Source organism: Geotrypetes seraphini, chromosome 5, assembly GCF_902459505.1.
Source record: "Geotrypetes seraphini chromosome 5, aGeoSer1.1, whole genome shotgun sequence".
In the NCBI taxonomy this organism is placed as follows: domain Eukaryota; kingdom Metazoa; phylum Chordata; class Amphibia; order Gymnophiona; family Dermophiidae; genus Geotrypetes; species Geotrypetes seraphini.
In genome coordinates this window covers 266,930,668-266,958,169 of record NC_047088.1, presented here as the reverse complement: position 1 = coordinate 266,958,169, position 27,502 = coordinate 266,930,668, and the positions used below count along the sequence as shown (strand labels likewise).

At 42.9% G+C, this 27,502-nt stretch overlaps 1 protein-coding gene across 5 annotated transcripts in view; it reads right to left on the bottom strand.

Moving 5' to 3' along the window:
* Positions 1 to 27,502, bottom strand: part of LOC117360863 (rac GTPase-activating protein 1-like) — a 116,493-nt gene that overhangs the window by 68,638 nt on the left and 20,353 nt on the right. For all 5 annotated transcript variants that reach the window (XM_033945388.1, XM_033945389.1, XM_033945385.1 and 2 more), the window contains exon 6: positions 15,188 to 15,241. In XM_033945388.1, coding sequence (XP_033801279.1) covers positions 15,188 to 15,241 — 54 coding nt within the window. The remainder of the gene's footprint in view (positions 1 to 15,187; positions 15,242 to 27,502) is intronic.

Below are 27,502 nucleotides of genomic sequence, written 5' to 3'. Positions count from 1 at the left end.
ATTGAAAAAGAAGAAGGGTGAGAAAGAAGGCAAGATTTGAGTGGGAAAGCAGTGAGATGGAAAATGGGAGAGCTAGAGATTGAGAGAAGATGGAGAATTGAGAGGTAGCTGAACATTTAAAAAGAAGAAGGGTGAGAAAGAAGGCAAGATTTGAGTGGGAAAGCAGTGAGATGGAAAATGGGAGAGCTAAAGATTGAGAGAAGATGGAGAATTGAGAGGTAGCTGAACATTGAAAAAGAAGAAGGGTGAGAAAGAAGGCAAGATTTGAGTGGGAAAGCAGTGAGATGGAAAATGGGAGAGCTAGAGATTGAGAGAAGATGGAGAATTGAGAGGTAGCTGAACATTGAAAAAGAAGAAGGGTGAGAAAGAAGGCAAGATTTGAGTGGGAAAGCAGTGAGATGGAAAATGGGAGAGCTAGAGATTGAGAGAAGATGGAGAATTGAGAGGTAGCTGAACATTGAAAAAGAAGAAGGGTGAGAAAGAAGGCAAGATTTGAGTGGGAAAGCAGTGAGATGGAAAATGGGAGAGCTAGAGATTGAGAGAAGATGGAGAATTGAGAGGTAGCTGAACATTGAAAAAGAAGAAGGGTGAGAAAGAAGGCAAGATTTGAGTGGGAAAGCAGTGAGATGGAAAATGGGAGAGCTAGAGATTGAGAGAAGATGGAGAATTGAGAGGTAGCTGAACATTGAAAAAGAAGAAGGGTGAGAAAGAAGGCAAGATTTGAGTGGGAAAGCAGTGAGATGGAAAATGGGAGAGCTAGAGATTGAGAGAAGATGGAGAATTGAGAGGTAGCTGAACATTGAAAAAGAAGAAGGGTGAGAAAGAAGGCAAGATTTGAGTGGGAAAGCAGTGAGATGGAAAATGGGAGAGCTAGAGATTGAGAGAAGATGGAGAATTGAGAGGTAGCTGAACATTGAAAAAGAAGAAGGGTGAGAAAGAAGGCAAGATTTGAGTGGGAAAGCAGTGAGATGGAAAATGGGAGAGCTAGAGATTGAGAGAAGATGGAGAATTGAGAGGTAGCTGAACATTGAAAAAGAAGAAGGGTGAGAAAGAAGGCAAGATTTGAGTGGGAAAGCAGTGAGATGGAAAATGGGAGAGCTAGAGATTGAGAGAAGATGGAGAATTGAGAGGTAGCTGAACATTGAAAAAGAAGAAGGGTGAGAAAGAAGGCAAGATTTGAGTGGGAAAGCAGTGAGATGGAAAATGGGAGAGCTAGAGATTGAGAGAAGATGGAGAATTGAGAGGTAGCTGAACATTGAAAAAGAAGAAGGGTGAGAAAGAAGGCAAGATTTGAGTGGGAAAGCAGTGAGATGGAAAATGGGAGAGCTAGAGATTGAGAGAAGATGGAGAATTGAGAGGTAGCTGAACATTGAAAAAGAAGAAGGGTGAGAAAGAAGGCAAGATTTGAGTGGGAAAGCAGTGAGATGGAAAATGGGAGAGCTAGAGATTGAGAGAAGATGGAGAATTGAGAGGTAGCTGAACATTGAAAAAGAAGAAGGGTGAGAAAGAAGGCAAGATTTGAGTGGGAAAGCAGTGAGATGGAAAATGGGAGAGCTAGAGATTGAGAGAAGATGGAGAATTGAGAGGTAGCTGAACATTGAAAAAGAAGAAGGGTGAGAAAGAAGGCAAGATTTGAGTGGGAAAGCAGTGAGATGGAAAATGGGAGAGCTAGAGATTGAGAGAAGATGGAGAATTGAGAGGTAGCTGAACATTGAAAAAGAAGAAGGGTGAGAAAGAAGGCAAGATTTGAGTGGGAAAGCAGTGAGATGGAAAATGGGAGAGCTAGAGATTGAGAGAAGATGGAGAATTGAGAGGTAGCTGAACATTGAAAAAGAAGAAGGGTGAGAAAGAAGGCAAGATTTGAGTGGGAAAGCAGTGAGATGGAAAATGGGAGAGCTAGAGATTGAGAGAAGATGGAGAATTGAGAGGTAGCTGAACATTGAAAAAGAAGAAGGGTGAGAAAGAAGGCAAGATTTGAGTGGGAAAGCAGTGAGATGGAAAATGGGAGAGCTAGAGATTGAGAGAAGATGGAGAATTGAGAGGTAGCTGAACATTGAAAAAGAAGAAGGGTGAGAAAGAAGGCAAGATTTGAGTGGGAAAGCAGTGAGATGGAAAATGGGAGAGCTAGAGATTGAGAGAAGATGGAGAATTGAGAGGTAGCTGAACATTGAAAAAGAAGAAGGGTGAGAAAGAAGGCAAGATTTGAGTGGGAAAGCAGTGAGATGGAAAATGGGAGAGCTAGAGATTGAGAGAAGATGGAGAATTGAGAGGTAGCTGAACATTGAAAAAGAAGAAGGGTGAGAAAGAAGGCAAGATTTGAGTGGGAAAGCAGTGAGATGGAAAATGGGAGAGCTAGAGATTGAGAGAAGATGGAGAATTGAGAGGTAGCTGAACATTGAAAAAGAAGAAGGGTGAGAAAGAAGGCAAGATTTGAGTGGGAAAGCAGTGAGATGGAAAATGGGAGAGCTAGAGATTGAGAGAAGATGGAGAATTGAGAGGTAGCTGAACATTGAAAAAGAAGAAGGGTGAGAAAGAAGGCAAGATTTGAGTGGGAAAGCAGTGAGATGGAAAATGGGAGAGCTAGAGATTGAGAGAAGATGGAGAATTGAGAGGTAGCTGAACATTGAAAAAGAAGAAGGGTGAGAAAGAAGGCAAGATTTGAGTGGGAAAGCAGTGAGATGGAAAATGGGAGAGCTAGAGATTGAGAGAAGATGGAGAATTGAGAGGTAGCTGAACATTGAAAAAGAAGAAGGGTGAGAAAGAAGGCAAGATTTGAGTGGGAAAGCAGTGAGATGGAAAATGGGAGAGCTAGAGATTGAGAGAAGATGGAGAATTGAGAGGTAGCTGAACATTGAAAAAGAAGAAGGGTGAGAAAGAAGGCAAGATTTGAGTGGGAAAGCAGTGAGATGGAAAATGGGAGAGCTAGAGATTGAGAGAAGATGGAGAATTGAGAGGTAGCTGAACATTTAAAAAGAAGAAGGGTGAGAAAGAAGGCAAGATTTGAGTGGGAAAGCAGTGAGATGGAAAATGGGAGAGCTAGAGATTGAGAGAAGATGGAGAATTGAGAGGTAGCTGAACATTTAAAAAGAAGAAGGGTGAGAAAGAAGGCAAGATTTGAGTGGGAAAGCAGTGAGATGGAAAATGGGAGAGCTAGAGATTGAGAGAAGATGGAGAATTGAGAGGTAGCTGAACATTTAAAAAGAAGAAGGGTGAGAAAGAAGGCAAGATTTGAGTGGGAAAGCAGTGAGATGGAAAATGGGAGAGCTAGAGATTGAGAGAAGATGGAGAATTGAGAGGTAGCTGAACATTTAAAAAGAAGAAGGGTGAGAAAGAAGGCAAGATTTGAGTGGGAAAGCAGTGAGATGGAAAATGGGAGAGCTAGAGATTGAGAGAAGATGGAGAATTGAGAGGTAGCTGAACATTGAAAAAGAAGAAGGGTGAGAAAGAAGGCAAGATTTGAGTGGGAAAGCAGTGAGATGGAAAATGGGAGAGCTAGAGATTGAGAGAAGATGGAGAATTGAGAGGTAGCTGAACATTGAAAAAGAAGAAGGGTGAGAAAGAAGGCAAGATTTGAGTGGGAAAGCAGTGAGATGGAAAATGGGAGAGCTAGAGATTGAGAGAAGATGGAGAATTGAGAGGTAGCTGAACATTGAAAAAGAAGAAGGGTGAGAAAGAAGGCAAGATTTGAGTGGGAAAGCAGTGAGATGGAAAATGGGAGAGCTAGAGATTGAGAGAAGATGGAGAATTGAGAGGTAGCTGAACATTGAAAAAGAAGAAGGGTGAGAAAGAAGGCAAGATTTGAGTGGGAAAGCAGTGAGATGGAAAATGGGAGAGCTAGAGATTGAGAGAAGATGGAGAATTGAGAGGTAGCTGAACATTGAAAAAGAAGAAGGGTGAGAAAGAAGGCAAGATTTGAGTGGGAAAGCAGTGAGATGGAAAATGGGAGAGCTAGAGATTGAGAGAAGATGGAGAATTGAGAGGTAGCTGAACATTGAAAAAGAAGAAGGGTGAGAAAGAAGGCAAGATTTGAGTGGGAAAGCAGTGAGATGGAAAATGGGAGAGCTAGAGATTGAGAGAAGATGGAGAATTGAGAGGTAGCTGAACATTGAAAAAGAAGAAGGGTGAGAAAGAAGGCAAGATTTGAGTGGGAAAGCAGTGAGATGGAAAATGGGAGAGCTAGAGATTGAGAGAAGATGGAGAATTGAGAGGTAGCTGAACATTGAAAAAGAAGAAGGGAGAGAAAGAAGGCAAGATTTGAGTGGGAAAGCAGTGAGATGGAAAATGGGAGAGCTAGAGATTGAGAGAAGATGGAGAATTGAGAGGTAGCTGAACATTGAAAAAGAAGAAGGGTGAGAAAGAAGGCAAGATTTGAGTGGGAAAGCAGTGAGATGGAAAATGGGAGAGCTAGAGATTGAGAGAAGATGGAGAATTGAGAGGTAGCTGAACATTGAAAAAGAAGAAGGGTGAGAAAGAAGGCAAGATTTGAGTGGGAAAGCAGTGAGATGGAAAATGGGAGAGCTAGAGATTGAGAGAAGATGGAGAATTGAGAGGTAGCTGAACATTGAAAAAGAAGAAGGGTGAGAAAGAAGGCAAGATTTGAGTGGGAAAGCAGTGAGATGGAAAATGGGAGAGCTAGAGATTGAGAGAAGATGGAGAATTGAGAGGTAGCTGAACATTGAAAAAGAAGAAGGGTGAGAAAGAAGGCAAGATTTGAGTGGGAAAGCAGTGAGATGGAAAATGGGAGAGCTAGAGATTGAGAGAAGATGGAGAATTGAGAGGTAGCTGAACATTGAAAAAGAAGAAGGGTGAGAAAGAAGGCAAGATTTGAGTGGGAAAGCAGTGAGATGGAAAATGGGAGAGCTAGAGATTGAGAGAAGATGGAGAATTGAGAGGTAGCTGAACATTGAAAAAGAAGAAGGGTGAGAAAGAAGGCAAGATTTGAGTGGGAAAGCAGTGAGATGGAAAATGGGAGAGCTAGAGATTGAGAGAAGATGGAGAATTGAGAGGTAGCTGAACATTGAAAAAGAAGAAGGGTGAGAAAGAAGGCAAGATTTGAGTGGGAAAGCAGTGAGATGGAAAATGGGAGAGCTAGAGATTGAGAGAAGATGGAGAATTGAGAGGTAGCTGAACATTGAAAAAGAAGAAGGGTGAGAAAGAAGGCAAGATTTGAGTGGGAAAGCAGTGAGATGGAAAATGGGAGAGCTAGAGATTGAGAGAAGATGGAGAATTGAGAGGTAGCTGAACATTTAAAAAGAAGAAGGGTGAGAAAGAAGGCAAGATTTGAGTGGGAAAGCAGTGAGATGGAAAATGGGAGAGCTAGAGATTGAGAGAAGATGGAGAATTGAGAGGTAGCTGAACATTTAAAAAGAAGAAGGGTGAGAAAGAAGGCAAGATTTGAGTGGGAAAGCAGTGAGATGGAAAATGGGAGAGCTAGAGATTGAGAGAAGATGGAGAATTGAGAGGTAGCTGAACATTTAAAAAGAAGAAGGGTGAGAAAGAAGGCAAGATTTGAGTGGGAAAGCAGTGAGATGGAAAATGGGAGAGCTAGAGATTGAGAGAAGATGGAGAATTGAGAGGTAGCTGAACATTTAAAAAGAAGAAGGGTGAGAAAGAAGGCAAGATTTGAGTGGGAAAGCAGTGAGATGGAAAATGGGAGAGCTAGAGATTGAGAGAAGATGGAGAATTGAGAGGTAGCTGAACATTTAAAAAGAAGAAGGGTGAGAAAGAAGGCAAGATTTGAGTGGGAAAGCAGTGAGATGGAAAATGGGAGAGCTAGAGATTGAGAGAAGATGGAGAATTGAGAGGTAGCTGAACATTTAAAAAGAAGAAGGGTGAGAAAGAAGGCAAGATTTGAGTGGGAAAGCAGTGAGATGGAAAATGGGAGAGCTAGAGATTGAGAGAAGATGGAGAATTGAGAGGTAGCTGAACATTGAAAAAGAAGAAGGGTGAGAAAGAAGGCAAGATTTGAGTGGGAAAGCAGTGAGATGGAAAATGGGAGAGCTAGAGATTGAGAGAAGATGGAGAATTGAGAGGTAGCTGAACATTGAAAAAGAAGAAGGGTGAGAAAGAAGGCAAGATTTGAGTGGGAAAGCAGTGAGATGGAAAATGGGAGAGCTAGAGATTGAGAGAAGATGGAGAATTGAGAGGTAGCTGAACATTGAAAAAGAAGAAGGGTGAGAAAGAAGGCAAGATTTGAGTGGGAAAGCAGTGAGATGGAAAATGGGAGAGCTAGAGATTGAGAGAAGATGGAGAATTGAGAGGTAGCTGAACATTGAAAAAGAAGAAGGGTGAGAAAGAAGGCAAGATTTGAGTGGGAAAGCAGTGAGATGGAAAATGGGAGAGCTAGAGATTGAGAGAAGATGGAGAATTGAGAGGTAGCTGAACATTGAAAAAGAAGAAGGGTGAGAAAGAAGGCAAGATTTGAGTGGGAAAGCAGTGAGATGGAAAATGGGAGAGCTAGAGATTGAGAGAAGATGGAGAATTGAGAGGTAGCTGAACATTGAAAAAGAAGAAGGGTGAGAAAGAAGGCAAGATTTGAGTGGGAAAGCAGTGAGATGGAAAATGGGAGAGCTAGAGATTGAGAGAAGATGGAGAATTGAGAGGTAGCTGAACATTTAAAAAGAAGAAGGGTGAGAAAGAAGGCAAGATTTGAGTGGGAAAGCAGTGAGATGGAAAATGGGAGAGCTAGAGATTGAGAGAAGATGGAGAATTGAGAGGTAGCTGAACATTGAAAAAGAAGAAGGGTGAGAAAGAAGGCAAGATTTGAGTGGGAAAGCAGTGAGATGGAAAATGGGAGAGCTAGAGATTGAGAGAAGATGGAGAATTGAGAGGTAGCTGAACATTGAAAAAGAAGAAGGGTGAGAAAGAAGGCAAGATTTGAGTGGGAAAGCAGTGAGATGGAAAATGGGAGAGCTAGAGATTGAGAGAAGATGGAGAATTGAGAGGTAGCTGAACATTGAAAAAGAAGAAGGGTGAGAAAGAAGGCAAGATTTGAGTGGGAAAGCAGTGAGATGGAAAATGGGAGAGCTAGAGATTGAGAGAAGATGGAGAATTGAGAGGTAGCTGAACATTTAAAAAGAAGAAGGGTGAGAAAGAAGGCAAGATTTGAGTGGGAAAGCAGTGAGATGGAAAATGGGAGAGCTAGAGATTGAGAGAAGATGGAGAATTGAGAGGTAGCTGAACATTGAAAAAGAAGAAGGGTGAGAAAGAAGGCAAGATTTGAGTGGGAAAGCAGTGAGATGGAAAATGGGAGAGCTAGAGATTGAGAGAAGATGGAGAATTGAGAGGTAGCTGAACATTGAAAAAGAAGAAGGGTGAGAAAGAAGGCAAGATTTGAGTGGGAAAGCAGTGAGATGGAAAATGGGAGAGCTAGAGATTGAGAGAAGATGGAGAATTGAGAGGTAGCTGAACATTGAAAAAGAAGAAGGGTGAGAAAGAAGGCAAGATTTGAGTGGGAAAGCAGTGAGATGGAAAATGGGAGAGCTAGAGATTGAGAGAAGATGGAGAATTGAGAGGTAGCTGAACATTGAAAAAGAAGAAGGGTGAGAAAGAAGGCAAGATTTGAGTGGGAAAGCAGTGAGATGGAAAATGGGAGAGCTAGAGATTGAGAGAAGATGGAGAATTGAGAGGTAGCTGAACATTGAAAAAGAAGAAGGGTGAGAAAGAAGGCAAGATTTGAGTGGGAAAGCAGTGAGATGGAAAATGGGAGAGCTAGAGATTGAGAGAAGATGGAGAATTGAGAGGTAGCTGAACATTGAAAAAGAAGAAGGGAGAGAAAGAAGGCAAGATTTGAGTGGGAAAGCAGTGAGATGGAAAATGGGAGAGCTAGAGATTGAGAGAAGATGGAGAATTGAGAGGTAGCTGAACATTTAAAAAGAAGAAGGGTGAGAAAGAAGGCAAGATTTGAGTGGGAAAGCAGTGAGATGGAAAATGGGAGAGCTAGAGATTGAGAGAAGATGGAGAATTGAGAGGTAGCTGAACATTGAAAAAGAAGAAGGGTGAGAAAGAAGGCAAGATTTGAGTGGGAAAGCAGTGAGATGGAAAATGGGAGAGCTAGAGATTGAGAGAAGATGGAGAATTGAGAGGTAGCTGAACATTGAAAAAGAAGAAGGGTGAGAAAGAAGGCAAGATTTGAGTGGGAAAGCAGTGAGATGGAAAATGGGAGAGCTAGAGATTGAGAGAAGATGGAGAATTGAGAGGTAGCTGAACATTGAAAAAGAAGAAGGGTGAGAAAGAAGGCAAGATTTGAGTGGGAAAGCAGTGAGATGGAAAATGGGAGAGCTAGAGATTGAGAGAAGATGGAGAATTGAGAGGTAGCTGAACATTGAAAAAGAAGAAGGGTGAGAAAGAAGGCAAGATTTGAGTGGGAAAGCAGTGAGATGGAAAATGGGAGAGCTAGAGATTGAGAGAAGATGGAGAATTGAGAGGTAGCTGAACATTGAAAAAGAAGAAGGGTGAGAAAGAAGGCAAGATTTGAGTGGGAAAGCAGTGAGATGGAAAATGGGAGAGCTAGAGATTGAGAGAAGATGGAGAATTGAGAGGTAGCTGAACATTGAAAAAGAAGAAGGGTGAGAAAGAAGGCAAGATTTGAGTGGGAAAGCAGTGAGATGGAAAATGGGAGAGCTAGAGATTGAGAGAAGATGGAGAATTGAGAGGTAGCTGAACATTTAAAAAGAAGAAGGGTGAGAAAGAAGGCAAGATTTGAGTGGGAAAGCAGTGAGATGGAAAATGGGAGAGCTAGAGATTGAGAGAAGATGGAGAATTGAGAGGTAGCTGAACATTTAAAAAGAAGAAGGGTGAGAAAGAAGGCAAGATTTGAGTGGGAAAGCAGTGAGATGGAAAATGGGAGAGCTAGAGATTGAGAGAAGATGGAGAATTGAGAGGTAGCTGAACATTTAAAAAGAAGAAGGGTGAGAAAGAAGGCAAGATTTGAGTGGGAAAGCAGTGAGATGGAAAATGGGAGAGCTAGAGATTGAGAGAAGATGGAGAATTGAGAGGTAGCTGAACATTTAAAAAGAAGAAGGGTGAGAAAGAAGGCAAGATTTGAGTGGGAAAGCAGTGAGATGGAAAATGGGAGAGCTAGAGATTGAGAGAAGATGGAGAATTGAGAGGTAGCTGAACATTTAAAAAGAAGAAGGGTGAGAAAGAAGGCAAGATTTGAGTGGGAAAGCAGTGAGATGGAAAATGGGAGAGCTAGAGATTGAGAGAAGATGGAGAATTGAGAGGTAGCTGAACATTTAAAAAGAAGAAGGGTGAGAAAGAAGGCAAGATTTGAGTGGGAAAGCAGTGAGATGGAAAATGGGAGAGCTAGAGATTGAGAGAAGATGGAGAATTGAGAGGTAGCTGAACATTTAAAAAGAAGAAGGGTGAGAAAGAAGGCAAGATTTGAGTGGGAAAGCAGTGAGATGGAAAATGGGAGAGCTAGAGATTGAGAGAAGATGGAGAATTGAGAGGTAGCTGAACATTGAAAAAGAAGAAGGGTGAGAAAGAAGGCAAGATTTGAGTGGGAAAGCAGTGAGATGGAAAATGGGAGAGCTAGAGATTGAGAGAAGATGGAGAATTGAGAGGTAGCTGAACATTTAAAAAGAAGAAGGGTGAGAAAGAAGGCAAGATTTGAGTGGGAAAGCAGTGAGATGGAAAATGGGAGAGCTAGAGATTGAGAGAAGATGGAGAATTGAGAGGTAGCTGAACATTTAAAAAGAAGAAGGGTGAGAAAGAAGGCAAGATTTGAGTGGGAAAGCAGTGAGATGGAAAATGGGAGAGCTAGAGATTGAGAGAAGATGGAGAATTGAGAGGTAGCTGAACATTGAAAAAGAAGAAGGGTGAGAAAGAAGGCAAGATTTGAGTGGGAAAGCAGTGAGATGGAAAATGGGAGAGCTAGAGATTGAGAGAAGATGGAGAATTGAGAGGTAGCTGAACATTGAAAAAGAAGAAGGGTGAGAAAGAAGGCAAGATTTGAGTGGGAAAGCAGTGAGATGGAAAATGGGAGAGCTAGAGATTGAGAGAAGATGGAGAATTGAGAGGTAGCTGAACATTTAAAAAGAAGAAGGGTGAGAAAGAAGGCAAGATTTGAGTGGGAAAGCAGTGAGATGGAAAATGGGAGAGCTAGAGATTGAGAGAAGATGGAGAATTGAGAGGTAGCTGAACATTTAAAAAGAAGAAGGGTGAGAAAGAAGGCAAGATTTGAGTGGGAAAGCAGTGAGATGGAAAATGGGAGAGCTAGAGATTGAGAGAAGATGGAGAATTGAGAGGTAGCTGAACATTGAAAAAGAAGAAGGGTGAGAAAGAAGGCAAGATTTGAGTGGGAAAGCAGTGAGATGGAAAATGGGAGAGCTAGAGATTGAGAGAAGATGGAGAATTGAGAGGTAGCTGAACATTGAAAAAGAAGAAGGGTGAGAAAGAAGGCAAGATTTGAGTGGGAAAGCAGTGAGATGGAAAATGGGAGAGCTAGAGATTGAGAGAAGATGGAGAATTGAGAGGTAGCTGAACATTGAAAAAGAAGAAGGGAGAGAAAGAAGGCAAGATTTGAGTGGGAAAGCAGTGAGATGGAAAATGGGAGAGCTAGAGATTGAGAGAAGATGGAGAATTGAGAGGTAGCTGAACATTGAAAAAGAAGAAGGGTGAGAAAGAAGGCAAGATTTGAGTGGGAAAGCAGTGAGATGGAAAATGGGAGAGCTAGAGATTGAGAGAAGATGGAGAATTGAGAGGTAGCTGAACATTGAAAAAGAAGAAGGGTGAGAAAGAAGGCAAGATTTGAGTGGGAAAGCAGTGAGATGGAAAATGGGAGAGCTAGAGATTGAGAGAAGATGGAGAATTGAGAGGTAGCTGAACATTTAAAAAGAAGAAGGGTGAGAAAGAAGGCAAGATTTGAGTGGGAAAGCAGTGAGATGGAAAATGGGAGAGCTAGAGATTGAGAGAAGATGGAGAATTGAGAGGTAGCTGAACATTTAAAAAGAAGAAGGGTGAGAAAGAAGGCAAGATTTGAGTGGGAAAGCATTGAGATGGAAAATGGGAGAGCTAGAGATTGAGAGAAGATGGAGAATTGAGAGGTAGCTGAACATTTAAAAAGAAGAAGGGTGAGAAAGAAGGCAAGATTTGAGTGGGAAAGCAGTGAGATGGAAAATGGGAGAGCTAGAGATTGAGAGAAGATGGAGAATTGAGAGGTAGCTGAACATTTAAAAAGAAGAAGGGTGAGAAAGAAGGCAAGATTTGAGTGGGAAAGCAGTGAGATGGAAAATGGGAGAGCTAGAGATTGAGAGAAGATGGAGAATTGAGAGGTAGCTGAACATTTAAAAAGAAGAAGGGTGAGAAAGAAGGCAAGATTTGAGTGGGAAAGCAGTGAGATGGAAAATGGGAGAGCTAGAGATTGAGAGAAGATGGAGAATTGAGAGGTAGCTGAACATTGAAAAAGAAGAAGGGTGAGAAAGAAGGCAAGATTTGAGTGGGAAAGCAGTGAGATGGAAAATGGGAGAGCTAGAGATTGAGAGAAGATGGAGAATTGAGAGGTAGCTGAACATTTAAAAAGAAGAAGGGTGAGAAAGAAGGCAAGATTTGAGTGGGAAAGCAGTGAGATGGAAAATGGGAGAGCTAGAGATTGAGAGAAGATGGAGAATTGAGAGGTAGCTGAACATTTAAAAAGAAGAAGGGAGAGAAAGAAGGCAAGATTTGAGTGGGAAAGCAGTGAGATGGAAAATGGGAGAGCTAGAGATTGAGAGAAGATGGAGAATTGAGAGGTAGCTGAACATTTAAAAAGAAGAAGGGTGAGAAAGAAGGCAAGATTTGAGTAGACAGAGACAGAAAGGAAAAAGTTAAAAAAGCTGAAAGGGAAAAATCAATACATTGGAGACAGGCATAAGAAGGAAATGGAACGAGAGAAGAGGAGGAAAAATGGACAGCAGACACTGGAAAGAGAATTAGTTGAAGAGAGAGAAAAAGCAGAAAGAGAAACTGGGACCAAGATGATGGAAAAATAAAACATCCAGACAACAAGGTAGAAAAAAAAATTGTTTTATTTTGAATTTATTAACTGGAACATGTTAGCTTTGGGATATGTGCATCACAATTATTTTTGTATTCAGTGGCGTAGTCATATACAGCTGATTTAGGGGAGGGACTGGAGCCCATAATTAGTGGATGGGCACCAAAGTTTCTCCCTGCCTGAGTGCTATTTATAAATACTTGAGCTAGTGGGGATTCCCAAGCTCTGCCAACTCCAGTCTGGCAACTCAAAATCTCCAAGCTTTGCAGCCAATGGCAATATCCCCAAGCTGCCCCTGCTTTCGTGCATGCATGAAAGCCAAAGGGGGTCAGGGAGGAGGGAAGGCAGCAGCTCTGCAATATTGCTGCCAGCTGCAGAACTTGGGAAGTTGGAGGGGGAGGAGGTGGCCGTCAGTTGGTGAGGCTTGGAGATCCCTACTAGCTACAGCAGGGGAGATATTCATTTTGAGGGAGCCTAAGCTCAAAGTGGGAGGCCCAAAAAAGCACTAATATTTACCCTGATTAAACGATCATCCACATGCGCTCCTGACAGCTGATTCAGCATCCCCGCTCTGATGAGGCTCACATCTGAAGAGGCTCACCGTAGCTGTAATAGAAGTGAATGGGAAAACCATTGCGCACATCCCTGCTCATCAGAGTGGGGATGTGGAAGCCTGTGGCTGCTCCCACTGTCAGCGGTGCACGTGGAGGATCACTCAGCCAGGGTAAGCATTACTGCTTTTTTTGGGTTCCTCTCCACAGTGTTCCTTTAATGAAGGTTTATTATTAGATACGTACATCTTATATATTAGTGATTGCAAATTTGGGACCTGCTCAACCTTTTTTTTTTTTTTTTGCTCATCGGCTAGTGTTAATGTTTGTGTGGCCCAGAAAATTTTTTTTCGGCCAATGCGGCCCAGGGAAGCCAAAAAGTTGGACACCCCTGTTCTAGAGGAAAGGAGGGAAAGGGGAGAGATGATACAGACATTAAAATACTTGAAAGGCATTAATATAGAGATAGATAAGGGAAAATGGTAAAAACAAAAGGACATGAACTGAAGTTTCATGGAGAGGGTGGTTGATGCCTCTTATGTCCTCCAAAGGAGATGCTGGAGACAAAAATGGTAACGAAATTCAAACAGGTGCAAGATGAACACATAGGATCTCTAATTAGAAAATGAAGGGTATAAAACCCCCAGAACTTCAATGATTGCTTGTGTGTGATGTGCCGAGTGGCGCTTAGATGGTGACTCCAGGTGTGAAGTAGTAAGACCAGGACTGGCCAGACTTGCACGGTCTGGGTCCCTTATAGGAGGAGTGTGTGGCGCAGTGGTTGGAGCTACAGCCTCAGCACCGTGGGGTTGTGGGTTCAAATCCCGCACTGGTCCTTGTGACCCTGCATAAATCATTCAATCCTCCATAGCCTCAGCTATGTTAGATAGATTGTGAGCCCACCGGGACAGATAGGGAAAATGCTTGAGTACCTGATTGTAAAAACCGCTTAGATAACCTTGATAGGCGGTATATAAAATCCTAAATAAACTTGATATATGGCCATTCAGTTTGAGATGGGCTGGAGAGGACTTTGTCTTTGACATTTCTGGGACATAGACCATTGAAGTCTGTCCAGTCCTTTCCTTAGGTTCCAGCTACTGGCGTTTTCTGTCAGACAATTTAATCATGAATTAATAATGCATGTGACTGTTGGGAAGACTGGATGGACCGTTCAGATCTTTATCTGTTGTCACTTACTATGTTGCTGTATCTCACCGATACCATCGTAGTACTTGAGTTGGAGAAATCAATTATAAATGGAAGAGTCGATTCCTTGAACCTCTGGGAGTGGCCATGCTTGAGGATAAGTCATCCTAGCTGTTGGATGATGGTAACACAGTGAATGACCCAAAATCACTCATGCAAGGTGACATGTGTCCTGAAACATTGAGTATGCTATGCTCAGACATTCCTGGGATGCAACTCAGAAGGCAGGGGAAAAACGAAAGACATGTCATCGAGAAGCATGGGTAATAAGTTGCGACATTTACTGTCATCTAGCCAATGAGAGTCCTCATTTTTTGATAGATGTCCACGTTTCCAAAAAGCAACCCAACTCTTCTGCCTCCTTATTCTTACAGAAGCCCCAATTGTGTGACACCAGGGTTAAGTGTCTGCTTTTGACATGGACAGAGGAACATGAACAACTAGAGCTCTAAACTACAGGCCACCTCCTGGGTAAGTACCATACATACCATACTAAACCTCACCACATTTAGAGGTTCACACCTCTCCCCTTCCTCTTTGGTTCTAAAGAGAGGTCAAAGTTAACATCAAGTCCGTGATCATTGTATGTAGCATCTCAGAACATTACAGTAATGTGCAAGAAGTGCTCCTGTGGAAGTTAATTTTAAAAGGGACTTAGGGAAATACCAACACCAAATAGAAAAATGCTGCAGTGTAGAACTCCTATTAATAGATTCCAGCCCAGTTTGCAGATTTTCTACCATGAACATTCAGAATAAAAAAAACTTTGCATATATTTGGGCCCTATTTTTGGTATCTGAGGTGACATGTTTCTCATCCCACCTAGGGTGGGGGAAACAAAAATGCATTGCAAGTCAGTTCAAGGATATGGCGTTACTCGAGAGGGTTCAGAGGAGAGCGACACGCTTGATAAAAGGGATGGAAAACCTCTCATACGCTGAGAGATTGGAGAAACTGGGTCTCTTTTCCCTGGAGAAGAGGAGACTTAGAGGGGATATGATAGAGACTTATAAGATCATGAAGGGCATAGAGAGAGTAGAGAAGGACAGATTCTTCAAACTTTCGAAAAATAAAAGAACAAGAGGACACTTGGAAAAGTTGAAAGGGGACAGATTTAAAACGAATGCTAGGAAGTTCTTCTTTACCCAACGAGTGGTGGACACCTGGAATGCGCTTCCAGAGGGAGTAATAGGGCAGAGTACAGTACAGGGGTTTAAGAAAGGATTGGACAATTTCCTGCTGGAAAAGGGGATAGAGGGGTATAAATAGAGGATTACTGCACAGGTCCTGGACCTGTTGGGCCGCCGCGTGAGCGGACTGCTGGGCATGATGGACCTCAGGTCTGACCCAGCAGAGGCATTGCTTATGTTCTTATGTATGTTCTTATGAATTGTGTGTCATCAGGTCTATACTGCTGCCCCCTAGTGCCCAGAGCAGAAAGCAGCCTTACCTGCCTGTCCGGGTGTTTTGGTCTTGCAGGCTTCACAATTGTGCTGTCCAGTTCCTAGGGAAGACAAGCAGAAAAGTTAGAAATGGGGGGGAGGGCCTGTGATGGGTAAGGTCCCTGTGACTGGTCATTGGCCCTCACTCTTCTTTTTATGAAAGGGGTATTGCTGATGTTCATCATTGAGGCGACTTGTATGTTTTATGTCATTTTTTTTCGGCCAATGCGGCCCAGGGAAGCCAAAAAGTTGGACACCCCTGTTCTAGAGGAAAGGAGGGGGAAAAAAAAAAAAAAATCAAATTACCCACCTTAACACCTTCCAATTAAACAAATACCATAAATAGATTGTAACCTACCCTCTCTAACTGCATTCTTATGTATTTTTCATACAGTTCTTCACTGTCAGTTTAATTTCCATCCTATAAGTTCATATAGAATTTTTCTTTTTTCAACCATCTTTATTTTCTCTTCTTTATTAATTTCCAGGTACTTTAGTTAGACTGTGAGCCTTCGGGACAGTAAGGGAATTTTTTAAGTACCTTCTTACTTCTCATTTATAATCTTAATGTATATTTTCTACAAACCGCTTAGAACCTAACGGATGTAGCGGTATATAAGAAATAAATTACATTACATTACATTACATTACATTTTATATTTGGTGTGTTAGTGTGTTCATGTCAATGTGACTTGTAATTGTGTAACTCGCCCTGGATCAGGGCGGGGGATAAATAAACAACCAAACAATCTGTGGTTCTCTTACACTTTGTAGTGAAGTTTCTGCCTCACCACTTTCTGAGATTCTATCATGTATCCACCACCCTTTCTGCTGCTAATTCCTTGGGAGTTTCATCCCGTTTCCTCTGGTTCTCAATCAGGGTTTCCCACGCCTGACCTGCTGACCCTACAGACGGTTGGTTTTTCAGAAGACCCACCATGAATGTGCTCGATGAACCTTCGCTCGGTCCCAGTATGCCAATTCTTATGTCCTTATAAACCCATTTGGGTAGAACTGTTCTGTATTTCCTCTTCTGCAGTAGGTTTTACAATTCTGCGCTCACTCATGCAGAGCCAACCTTAGAGGGGCAGGGAATAAACTTAAGATATTTGTTCAATTTAACGAGGGGCTCTGAATTTCCACAGCGCAGACAATATTGCTGGATTCCCTTTCCAATTAAATGTTTTCAGTAGGAACGAATGGCGCAGGGATTAGAGCACTGTTGAAATCAACCAATCAAAAAACAGGATGAACAACCGTATAGACTCCTCCACAGAATCAGAAATTAAATAGACGCGCTGTTAAGCTGTTCTTGCAGAATCATACATTCATAACACATTGAAAATCATAAGCACAAGGTATTGGTTGGGTGGGGGTGGGGGGTTCCTTATCTTGCTGTGGGGATTTTGATTGATTATAAATGCATATGTGAATAATGTTGTTTGTGTAGATACTGTACTGCATTTTTGTTAACTTTGGAAAATTAATAAAGATTTAAACAAAAAAGAAAATCATAAGCACAAAACGAGGAGAAAACAGACTGCCAGGAGTACACTGTACCTTAAGCAGTCTGTATCATCACAGGTCTGAAATAAACTCTGCTCATAGATGAACAGTAAATTTGTCATACATTCAGTGGCGTACCTAGGGTATGTGGCACCCGGGGCCCATCATTTTTTGACACCCCCCCATCTATATGAAAAATATGATTTTTAGTAACAATCCACATATCGCACAACAAGAGTGTACCTAGGAAAAGGCAGCATCTTAAACACTGCAGTAAGCACTAGAACACCAACACATACATTGTAAAACTAAACAAGCCAGATCCCGCACAGTCAATTGATCCTGTAGTCAATGCCAACTGAAAACTATGTTCTTTTCATACATACAGAACAGAGATACACCCTCACCCAATATGGAATAATCACAAATTAAAAATAGAAATATGTAGACAAAAGTTAAACTGAACCGCGAAGAAACCAGACCCTGGATACAATGCAACACCACAAAAACAGTAACACATGTCCTCTAATACAGTGCAAAATATAAAGACAGTACTGTAGATGTAAATTTGAAAAAACTGATAGATAACAATCACCACTTTACAAATAAAAATAAAACAAATAATGAGAAATAAAAAAATACCATTTTATTGGACTAATCCCTGTAAGCTCGGTCCCCATCCCTGCAAACCACCCGATTCCATCCACACAAGCCTTGAATTGTTTATATTAAAGTATAAAAAGAAACAATATTCTGTACAATTGTCAATTTATAAATCAGCGTCTTCTCCCCACTCTCTCTTCCCCATTTCCCTACAGCGTCCTCAGCCCACTCTATCTCCACTTTCCTTCAGCGCACGCACATAAAAACAAGCAAGTAATTTTATATCATTTTCATTCTATTCATTCATAGAAATTAAAGTCTAAATAATGCCAGTCACATAACAAAACATGATTTTACTAAAATAATTCCCTGCAAGGATTACTAGATGTCTTTCAGCAGCTCCCCTCCCTCCCTCCCCCTTACCTTTGTGGCCAAGTCAAAATGATCTACCAACAATAAAATTTTAAAAACCCAAAGCACGCTGTACGCAGAGAAAATGTTAATTATCATTTATATTCCGCAGGTTTTCAAAGAGGTCAAGGCAGATGACTTTATGCAATGTCACCTCAGTAACAACTATACAAAAATAGACAAATATTCCCCCTCCCTTTTTACTAAACCGCGATAGTGGTTTTTAGCGCAGGGAGTTGCGCTGAATGCCCCACGCTGCTCTCGACGCTCATAGGCTCCCTGCGCTAAAAAACGCTATTGCGGTTTAGTAAAAGGGGGCCATAGTGCAAAATATAGAACGCATATATAAATTCTCAAAACGGACACATTTTGATCACTAAATTGAAAATAAAATAATTTTTCCTACCTTTGGTAATTTCATCAGTCTCTGGTTGCACTTTATTCTTCTGACTGTGCATCCAATATTTCTTCCCTTCTTTCAGCCTCCTGTATGCTTCCTCTCCTCCAGACCTCATTCCCTCCCCAAACGTTTTCTTTGTTTCACCCTGCCCCTTCTTTCTTTTTCTCTCTCTCCATACCCCCTTTCTTTCTGTATGTCTGTTTTTCTCTCTCTCTCACCCTGCCCCCTTTCTTTCTTTCTGGCTTCCTGTCCCCCCCTTTCTTTCTTTCTTTCTCCCTGCCCTCCCCTATGCCACCACCATTGGGAAAATGCTGCCACCGCCACTGGGGAATAGGCTGCCACTGCCGCCATCGGGAACAGGCCGGCGCCGAGTTCACTCTGCTTCTCTTCCCCGCGGGGCCAACCGACTCTCGCCACCCGACGTCAATTCTAACGTCGGAGAGGACGTTCTGGGCCAGCCAGGCAGCGATTGGCTGGCCCAGAACATCCTCTCTGATGTCAGAATTGACGCGGGTGGCGAGAGTTGGTCGGCCCCACAGGGAAAAGCAGGGAGAACTCGGCGCCGGCCTGTTTCCGATGACGGCGGTGGCAATCAAGTGGCTAAAGAGACGCAGTTTGCCGACCTAGGGAGAACACTGGAGGGTGGCCAGCTGTGCACCCCCTTGGGGCGTAAACCCGGGGCAGACCACCCCACCCCACCCTGGTATGCCACTGTCTGTACCTCACTCCCTCCCTATGACCAAAAATTCTCCTTTCTTCTATTCCCCATGTACACAACCATCTCTTTCCCTCTCCCAAGTCCATGCCTTCTATGTCCAAAAACACATTCCCTACCCCACCTCAGCATCTCTTTCCCTCCCTTCCTCTCTCCCAAGTCCATGCCTTCTGTGTCCAAAAATGCATTCCCTCCCCCACCTCAGCATCTCTTTCCCTCCCTTCCTCTCTCCCAAGTCCATGCCTTCTGTGTCCAAAAATGCATTCCCTCCCCCACCTCAGCATCTCTTTCCCTCCCTTCCTCTCTCCCAAGTTTATGCCTTCTGTGTCCAAAAACCCATTCCATCCCCCACCTCAGCATCTCTTTCCCTCCCTTCACTCCCAAGTCCATGCCTTCTGTGTCCAAAAACGCATTCCCTCCCCTACCTCAGCATCTCTTTCCCTCCCTTCCTCTCTCCCAAGTCCATGCCTTCTGTGTCCAAAAATGCATTCCCTCCCCCACCTCAACATCTCTTTCCCTCCCTTCCTCTCTCCCAAGTTCATGCCTTGTGACCAAAACGCACTCCCTCCCCCCTTTTGTGTTTTGCGTGTGCCTCCCAGCCCATCTTAGCAACTTAGCAAAATAGAGCTCGAGCCGCGAGGCTTGTCTTCTATTTCCTGCCTGTCCTGCCACGCACACAAAGCCGACCGGAAGTCTTCCCCGACGTCAGCGCTGACGTCGGAGGGCAGGCTTTGCTTAAGCCCTCCCTCCGACGTCAGCGCTGACATCGGGGAAGACTTCCGATCTGCTATATGTGAGCGGCAGGGCAGTAGGAGCAGAAGACGAGCCTCGCGACTCGAGTTATATTTAACCCCGCGGGTCCCCTGTCCAGCTCTCTCCTGTGCACCCCCTTGGGGCATGCACCCGGGGCGGACCTCCCCGCACCCCCCTAAGTACGCTACTGCATACAATGAAGACATGTGTTTCCACAGACTCGGATAAGTTTTTTTCACGCTTCTTAGAATTGTGTTAAAACAGTGTATTTCAAATTGGACTGTGATTTACCCAGCTGTACTTTGGGTTTTGTTTTTGAAGCTTTTTGCAGTAAAATACAATTTATCATCCTGTTTGGAATACATCGTTTGAAACTAAAGGTTTATGAATGTATGACAAATTTACTGTTCATCTATGTGTGGAGTTTATTTCAGACCTGTGATGATACAGACTGTCTTAGGGTACAGTGTACTCCTGGCAGTCTGTTTTCTCCTCATTTTGTGCTTATGATTTTCGATGTGTTATGATATGACTGGATGAATGTATGATTCTGCAAGAACAGCTTAACAGCGCGTCTATTTAATTTTTGATTTTGTGGAGCAATGGTTAGAGCTACAGAATCAGCACCTTGAGGTTGTGGGTTCAAACCCCTGACTTGCTCCTTGTGACCCTGGGCAACACCACCACTGAGTGTATTTCAGTATAGCCCATGTATTGTTAACACCTCACAGAGGCACTTTGTGGCAACATCTCTACAGAAGCTCATGTAGACCCTTCTGAATTGATTCCCCAGTCATTAGTAGCGGTATAGAAGCTCTCAAACAATAAGCCAACTTAAATCACCCCATTACCCCAGGTACTTTAGATAGACTGAGCCCACCGGGATAGGTAGGGAAAATGCTTGAATGCCTGATTTGGTGGAATGAGGCATTATAACATCACAATAGGATTTGAAAGTGTTTGAGGCTTGTGCAGATGAGGATGGAGTTTGTAGGAATGGGGCAGGGACAGGAAAAAATCTTGACTGGATGGGAAAATGACTACCTGCAGGAATGGGGAAAAATGTGTCCCAGTGTCATTGTCTACCCCCAACTACCTTGATCTTATCTTCCCACCAGCTGCTCATTTTGGGGAAGAGCGGTGTGATGGAGCTGGTGGTAGCAGAAGAACAGAAGCCCATCCGTTGCAAAAAATAAAAAGTAAACTCAGCTCAATATGGCTGCTATTGGTAATCATTTTGTTAAATCTGGTAGTATCCAGCTACATTTCTGCACTATCGTCCCTCACCTAAAGTACATGCTCCGTAAGCTTGAAGTCATTATGCCATTGTATAGATCCATGGTGAGACCCCCACCTGGAATACTGTGTGCAATTCTGGAGGCCGCATTACCGTAAGGATGTGCTGAGGCTGGAGTCGGTCCAGAAAATGGCCATCCGGATGGTTCGGGACTCAAGGATCTCCCGTACAAAGAACGGTTAGATAAATTACAGCTATACTCGCTCGAGGAGCGCAGAGAGAGGGGAGACATGATCGAGACGTTCAAGTATCTCACGGGCCGCATCGAGGTGGAAGAAGATATCTTCTTCCACGGCAACAAGAGGACATCCGTGGAAAATCAGAGGGAAACTGCGTGGTGACACCAGGAAATTCTTTTTCACCGAAAGAGTGGTTGATCGCTGGAATAGTCTTCCACTTCAGGTGATTGAGGCCAGCAGCGCGTCTGATTTTAAGGTCAAATGGGATCGACTCGTGTGATCTATTCGCAAAGTAAAGGCAGGGGAGGGTCATTAGGGTGGGTAGACTGGATGGGCCGTGGCCCTTATCTGCCGTCAATTTCTATGTTTCTATGTTATAGAACATAAGAATTGCCGCTGCTGGGTCAGACCAGTGGTCCATCATGCCCAGCAGTCCGCTCACGCGGCGGCCCTCTAGTCAAAGACCAGCGCCCTAACTGAGACTAGCCCTACCTGAGTACGTTCCGGTTCAACAGGAACTTGTCTAACTTTGTCTTGAATCTCTGGAGGGTGTTTTCTCCTATGACAGACTCCGGAAGAGTGTTCCAGTTTTCTACCACTTTCTGGGTGAAGAAGAACTTCCTTACGTTTATATGGAATCTATCCTCCTTCAACTTTAGAGAGTGCCCTCTCGTTCTCCCTACCTTGGAGAGGGTGAACAACCTGTCCTTATCTACTAAGTCTATCCCCTTCAGTACCTTGAATGTTTCGATCATGTCCCCTCTCAATCTCCTCTGCTCGAGGGAGAAAAGGCCCAGTTTCTCTAATCTTTCGCTGTATGGCATCTACTGCAGCCCCTTAACCATCTTAGTCGCTCTTCTCTGGACCCTTTCGAATAGTACCATGTCCTTCATGTATAGCGATCAGTGCTGGACGCAGTATTCCAGGTGAGGGCGTTCCATGGCCCGGTACAACGGCATGATAACCTTCTCCAATCTGTTTGTGATCCCCTTCTTTATCATTCCTAGCATTCTGTTCACCCTTTTCGCCGCACATTGCGCGGACGGCTTCATCGACTTGTCAATCAGAACTCCCAAGTCTCTTTCCTGAGAGGTCTCTCCAAGTACTGCCCCAGACATCCTGTATTCGTGCATGAGATTTTTGTTACCTACTTGCATCACTTTATAGGTATTCTTCCCTCTTACTCCTATCCAATCCTTCCCCCCTCCCCAATAAATTCAGAAATGTGTTCAGTGGACAGAGTCGCAGGGCAAGGGCTGGGCTCCCCCCCCTCTATCCCCCCTCTACCAGGAGCTCTCTGCTTTCCAAGCAGACACTTCAAGTGTCAGAAATTAGCATTTAAATTGGATTTAATTAGATTGTGTTTCTTTTCAATTAAATATGAATCAGCTATCACCAGTTTAAGAGAGCAGGGTGTACAGGGTGGCAAAGGAAGGCGGCTACCCTTCACCACGCTGCCAGTGTTTTTCTGACCGCTTTTTTTCGCACTCCTGGAGTGTCCTCCCCAATTCATTATTTTAAACATATTCCTCCTAAAGTCTCTGCAGTGCCATTAATAGAGATACTGAAGATTGCCCCTCTCATAGCAGGCCAGAGGATCCCATAAGTGGCCTTGGCTTTCCCATCCCAGTTTACTAATTCCCTGCTAATCCTTCAGGGGCCAGCATCAGATCAGGCCAGCATCGCTCCCCCCCCCTCTCCTGCTGCACGATTGCCATTCGATATCTCTCCTAAACGCAGTAGAGGGAGACATTGCTGGTACTGTCCAGATACAGAAATCCATCAGATAACCCTCTCCCCCATCTTACTTCTCCTTATGGAAAAAAAAGAGTGATTTTCCCTGTGTCATCTGCACTGAAGGATGAAAAACCAGTTTGGGCTGCTAATATTTGGGTTTAATTTAATTACGCTTTGCTCTGAAATTTTTGTAGTACAGTGATACCTTGGAATCCAAACTTAATCCGTTCCAGAACCCTGTTCGAGTTCCAAAGCGTTCGAGTTCCAAGACTATTTTTCCCATTGAAAATAATAGAAACTGGATTAATCCGTTCCTGGGTCCCACAAACTCAAATTTTAACAGGAAATACACTGGATTTTAAGGTACAATACTAACAAATATTCCAAAGCAGCATTCAAATTCTGGGGCACAAACACACACATACAATGTGCAGGGTGTTCGGATTCCAAGTCGTTCGAGTTCTGGGGCGTTCGGATTCCGAGGTACCACTGTATTTGTTTTGAACTTTCCTTCAGGCTCTTCAGTGCTTAAGAAGCAGTTGTGCATTTTGGCTCCCCTAAAGTACTGGTTCTTCCCACCCCAGAGCTCCCTGTGGGCACAGACCAATAGCTTGTGCTAGACACCAGTTTTTAAGTGCCAAAGTCACACCAAATTCAACCAGATCAGGACAAGCTGTGTTCCACCACAAAAGTTCCATCATCTTTCTCGAAAGCTCTTGTTTACTGTAGGTTTCTTCATTCTTTTAAGCCTCTTGTTCAAATACATTTCATTCTTCCCTTTCCGAGACAGATGTTTAAAATTTCCTGAGGTTTTGCACCAGTCACAGCCAGCAAATTCTTATTCAACTGGGAACCCAAACTAACCCAAGCAGCAGAGGGTTCAGGTAATGTGCCACCCCCACCAGGGGAAGAATCTACTATATTTACGTTATCTAGAGAACATTCAGAGTGCCTTCTCCCGTTCCCTCCCTCCAAAGCTAAGACTCCCAGAAGGAGAATTCAAAACCAGGAAAATTAACCAAGACTGCTCCGAGAGAGTGATAAAGCATCAGGGAAAGTTGACAGGATGCTCGAGTGGGTAAGGAAGTAATAGCACCCCTTTCAGAAGGCACTAGCAATATCTCAGGAAGTCAGCGAGTGTGATAAAAGTGCAGGGGCAGAAAAATGAATTGGTAACGTCCGTCTATCAGCAACTTTGACCCAGACAATCTGGCCTTCTTCAGGGACTGCTGTTATCTAGGCTCTCCTATTCCAATAGAGGCCCGTTTATCCTTAGCCGTCTCTAGCCAATGAAGTATCAGAAGAGGCCATAATTTCAGCTGGATATTTTCCTAATGCCACAGATGGGGCATTCCTCTAACCATAGGAGAAAACTTATCAAAATGATTGGGAGTGCTAACACAACACAACACAGCCAATGACTTCTTTCAAATACGGAGCTGGCTCCTAGGTCTCTAATGCAGAAGACACAGGAATGATCGGCCTTGAGCCTCAGAGGCTTCTGTAAAATTCACTTTACCTTTCAGTGTCTTCTCATTGACCCAAAGGTATTTGAGGGAGGACAACGTATGTCAAAGCTCAAGAGTCTCCACAAAATCTGCCCACTCTAGTGTTTGTTGGCGAGTCACCCTGAACCCCTCTTCTGGAATACCACATTGCTCAAAATGTTTTAGGAAATGAATGTCTTTGCACTTTTATCCACGTGTCTACTTTATTTATTTATTAAAAAATTTATAGACCGCATATAACTATGCGGTTGCCAAATGACATACATAGAATCTTGTTTCCCTCCGATTGTCACGTATAACAGACATATCAAGACAACATTGTCAATTATCCCTGTTATAATAGGGATAGAGCACAAATTCGATCAGTTCAGAAGTACAAACAAGCTTTAAATCATACATCGATGTCTGAAAATTTCTAGAAGGTGATTATCAACTGAAATATCCCTTAGCATTAGAAGGCATTGGCAACCAATTGAGTTTTCAGCATTTTCTTAAAATTCATCCTCCCCATACAAAACCGCAGAATACCAGGCAAGGCATTCCATAGTTCTATGCCAGCCACAGATATCATTGATGCTCCGATCCTACTTAATTTCATCCCATTTACATCTCTAAGCTCTCTTCTCGGTTTATAGATCTGAAAAAATTCTTGTAAGATCTTTGGGGAAGCAGGATACAATGTCTGCTGATAATCGCAACCATCTTAAACTGCACTCTTTGTTGCATAGGTAACCAGTGTAGTTTCTTCAACACAGGTGTTATATGGGTACTCCTAGGAGCCCCTGTGATTAATCTTGCAGCGGAGTTGATAAGCATTTGCAAAGCCCTCAACTTCCCTTTCACAACTCCTAGGTATAGTGAATTACAATAATCCACCTTACTCAGGAAACCACAGTACGGAAATTGTGTGTTGGTAATATTGGCGTCAATCGATAAAGCATTTGAAGTTGCATGTATCCCACCCTAATTAGTTTTAATATTTGGTTTTCCATTGTCTCTAAGCACACTCCCAGGACAGTCATCTCCTTTTTTACCAGCAAAGTAATTGCTCAAGTAGTCCACTAATCGTTCAACTGAAGAAGTTGAATACCTCCTATGTCATGGTCTAGCAGATGTTGGGTGATCTTTGGCACTGTCTAACTGGATCTTAGCAGATCCATAGCACATTTGGACAATGTTCTCAATTTCATGATTGATGGACTATTTATTTATAGTATTTATATACATTTATAGCCTAAGTGGTTTACATTCAGGCACTCAAGCATTTTTCCCTCACACTCTGTCTAATGTGGATCAAGTGACTTGCCTGGGGTCACAAGGAGTAGCATGAGATTTCAACCCACAACCTCAGGCTGCTGAGGCTGGAGCTCTAAATCCTGCGCCACACATTCCTCCTAGAAAAAGCACCTCTTTAGCATGTCCTCGACATTGTTAGCCTCAGCTCTTTTACAGATGGAATTTGCAGCTGCAATTGTTCTGCAGATCGAAGTGGACCAGACGGAACACGCGACAGAACGCACTCAACATGAGCCATTTTGTGCAAGCACATATAAACCGTTCGTAATAGCTTAAAATGAGCCCTAACCATCAACTTCAACCAATCCCAACTCACATAATATTCTGTCACGTGTTCTCACCTCTCCAACCTAAACAAAGTTCTGATCACTGAATTTTGGGCCACCTGAAACGCACACAATACTGATGCCGGTATACCCAGAAGTACCAAATGACAGTAATCAAATAGAGAAAGAACGATTGTCTGCAGGACTGTTTTAAACACATGGGCTGATAAGTAGGGTCTAAGTCCATTTACCATGCAAAGTTGAATAAACACTTTCCGTACCACTGCCTGCACCTGCCCCTTAAATGTGAGCCTTGGGTCCATGAGAACACCCAGATATTTCACCTCCACCACTATCAGTAAATTTTCAACCAGTAAATCAAGAGCAACTGTAACATCAAAGCCAAATGACCTCCCGATACACATTACCTTCATTTTCTGGATGCTTAACTTAAGCCTGTTGCAGTCCCTCCACTTCTTAATTACTGCTACAAACAATTGCATTTGCATTGATGCCACATTGAAATCTCCCTCCACCGGGAAAAAGAATTGAATATCGTCGGTGTAAAGTCGACATGAAACACCGAAGTTTAACAACAGTTTGCAAAGAAGTGTAAGATACAGATTAAATAGTGCTGCGGACAAAGCAGACCCTTGGGGAACCCCCGTCTTGACCTCTCTACAACAAGACAGACTTCCTCCTGCCAAAACTTCCTGCTGCATCCCAATATTCAGACCAAGTCAAATACCGTCCCACGAATTCCACAACTCCTCAGTCTAGTTAGCCATATTACATGGTCAACCATATTGAATGTCGCTGAGATATCCATGAAAACCACCAAAAACACTGACTCTGTTAATTCAATGTGAACATTACGAGGATCCAGGACACCCTGTTGCACACTGCAGTAGCTCCTAGAATATTTGGTTTATTCCATTTGGTGGTTTGATGTGACATAATTTTGTACCAGATAAAAACATTTGCGATTCATTTGACAAGATCTTAAAACTAAAGTGGATGGCGATAATGGTGATCCGATACTGTTAGGTCATTCAAAATGTAGGGATCTGATATTTCACAATCTAAGAAAAAGCATAGAGGGCTCCTCTAGGGACTTCCTCTCTGCCCAATTTTGTTTAGTATTTGAGATCACTGGGGTTCATATCACATTTGTAGATAACATCGAAGTCGTATTTCTGATTACAGATGGGATAAAGGCAGATTATAGTTATTAACAAATGCTTTGTAAAGGTCAGGCACTGGAGAAAAATTGCATGAAGATTAACCCAGAGGATAAATTTTTGTAGGTTGGAGAGTCCAGAATTCAGAGACCACTTATAAATTCAGTACTAGGCGATACAGCCATGACAGCCCTTGAAAACTGGGCCACTGAATATTTATTAAGGCTAAATAGAGAGAAAACTAAAACTTCTTTGGCCGAAACTGACAAGAGATGATCTATTAGCTAGAACATTGAATTTTAAAGGAGAAGATCTAAAAATACAGACATCACTTAAGATTAGACATTATGTTTGATTCATGTCTCTCTCTTGAACTTCATATAAGGCAACTGACAGAGAATTTTCTTTGAAATTACGTCTGCAGTATCATATTGGAAAATATCTCTCTCTGTTGATCGTTTTAGAATATTC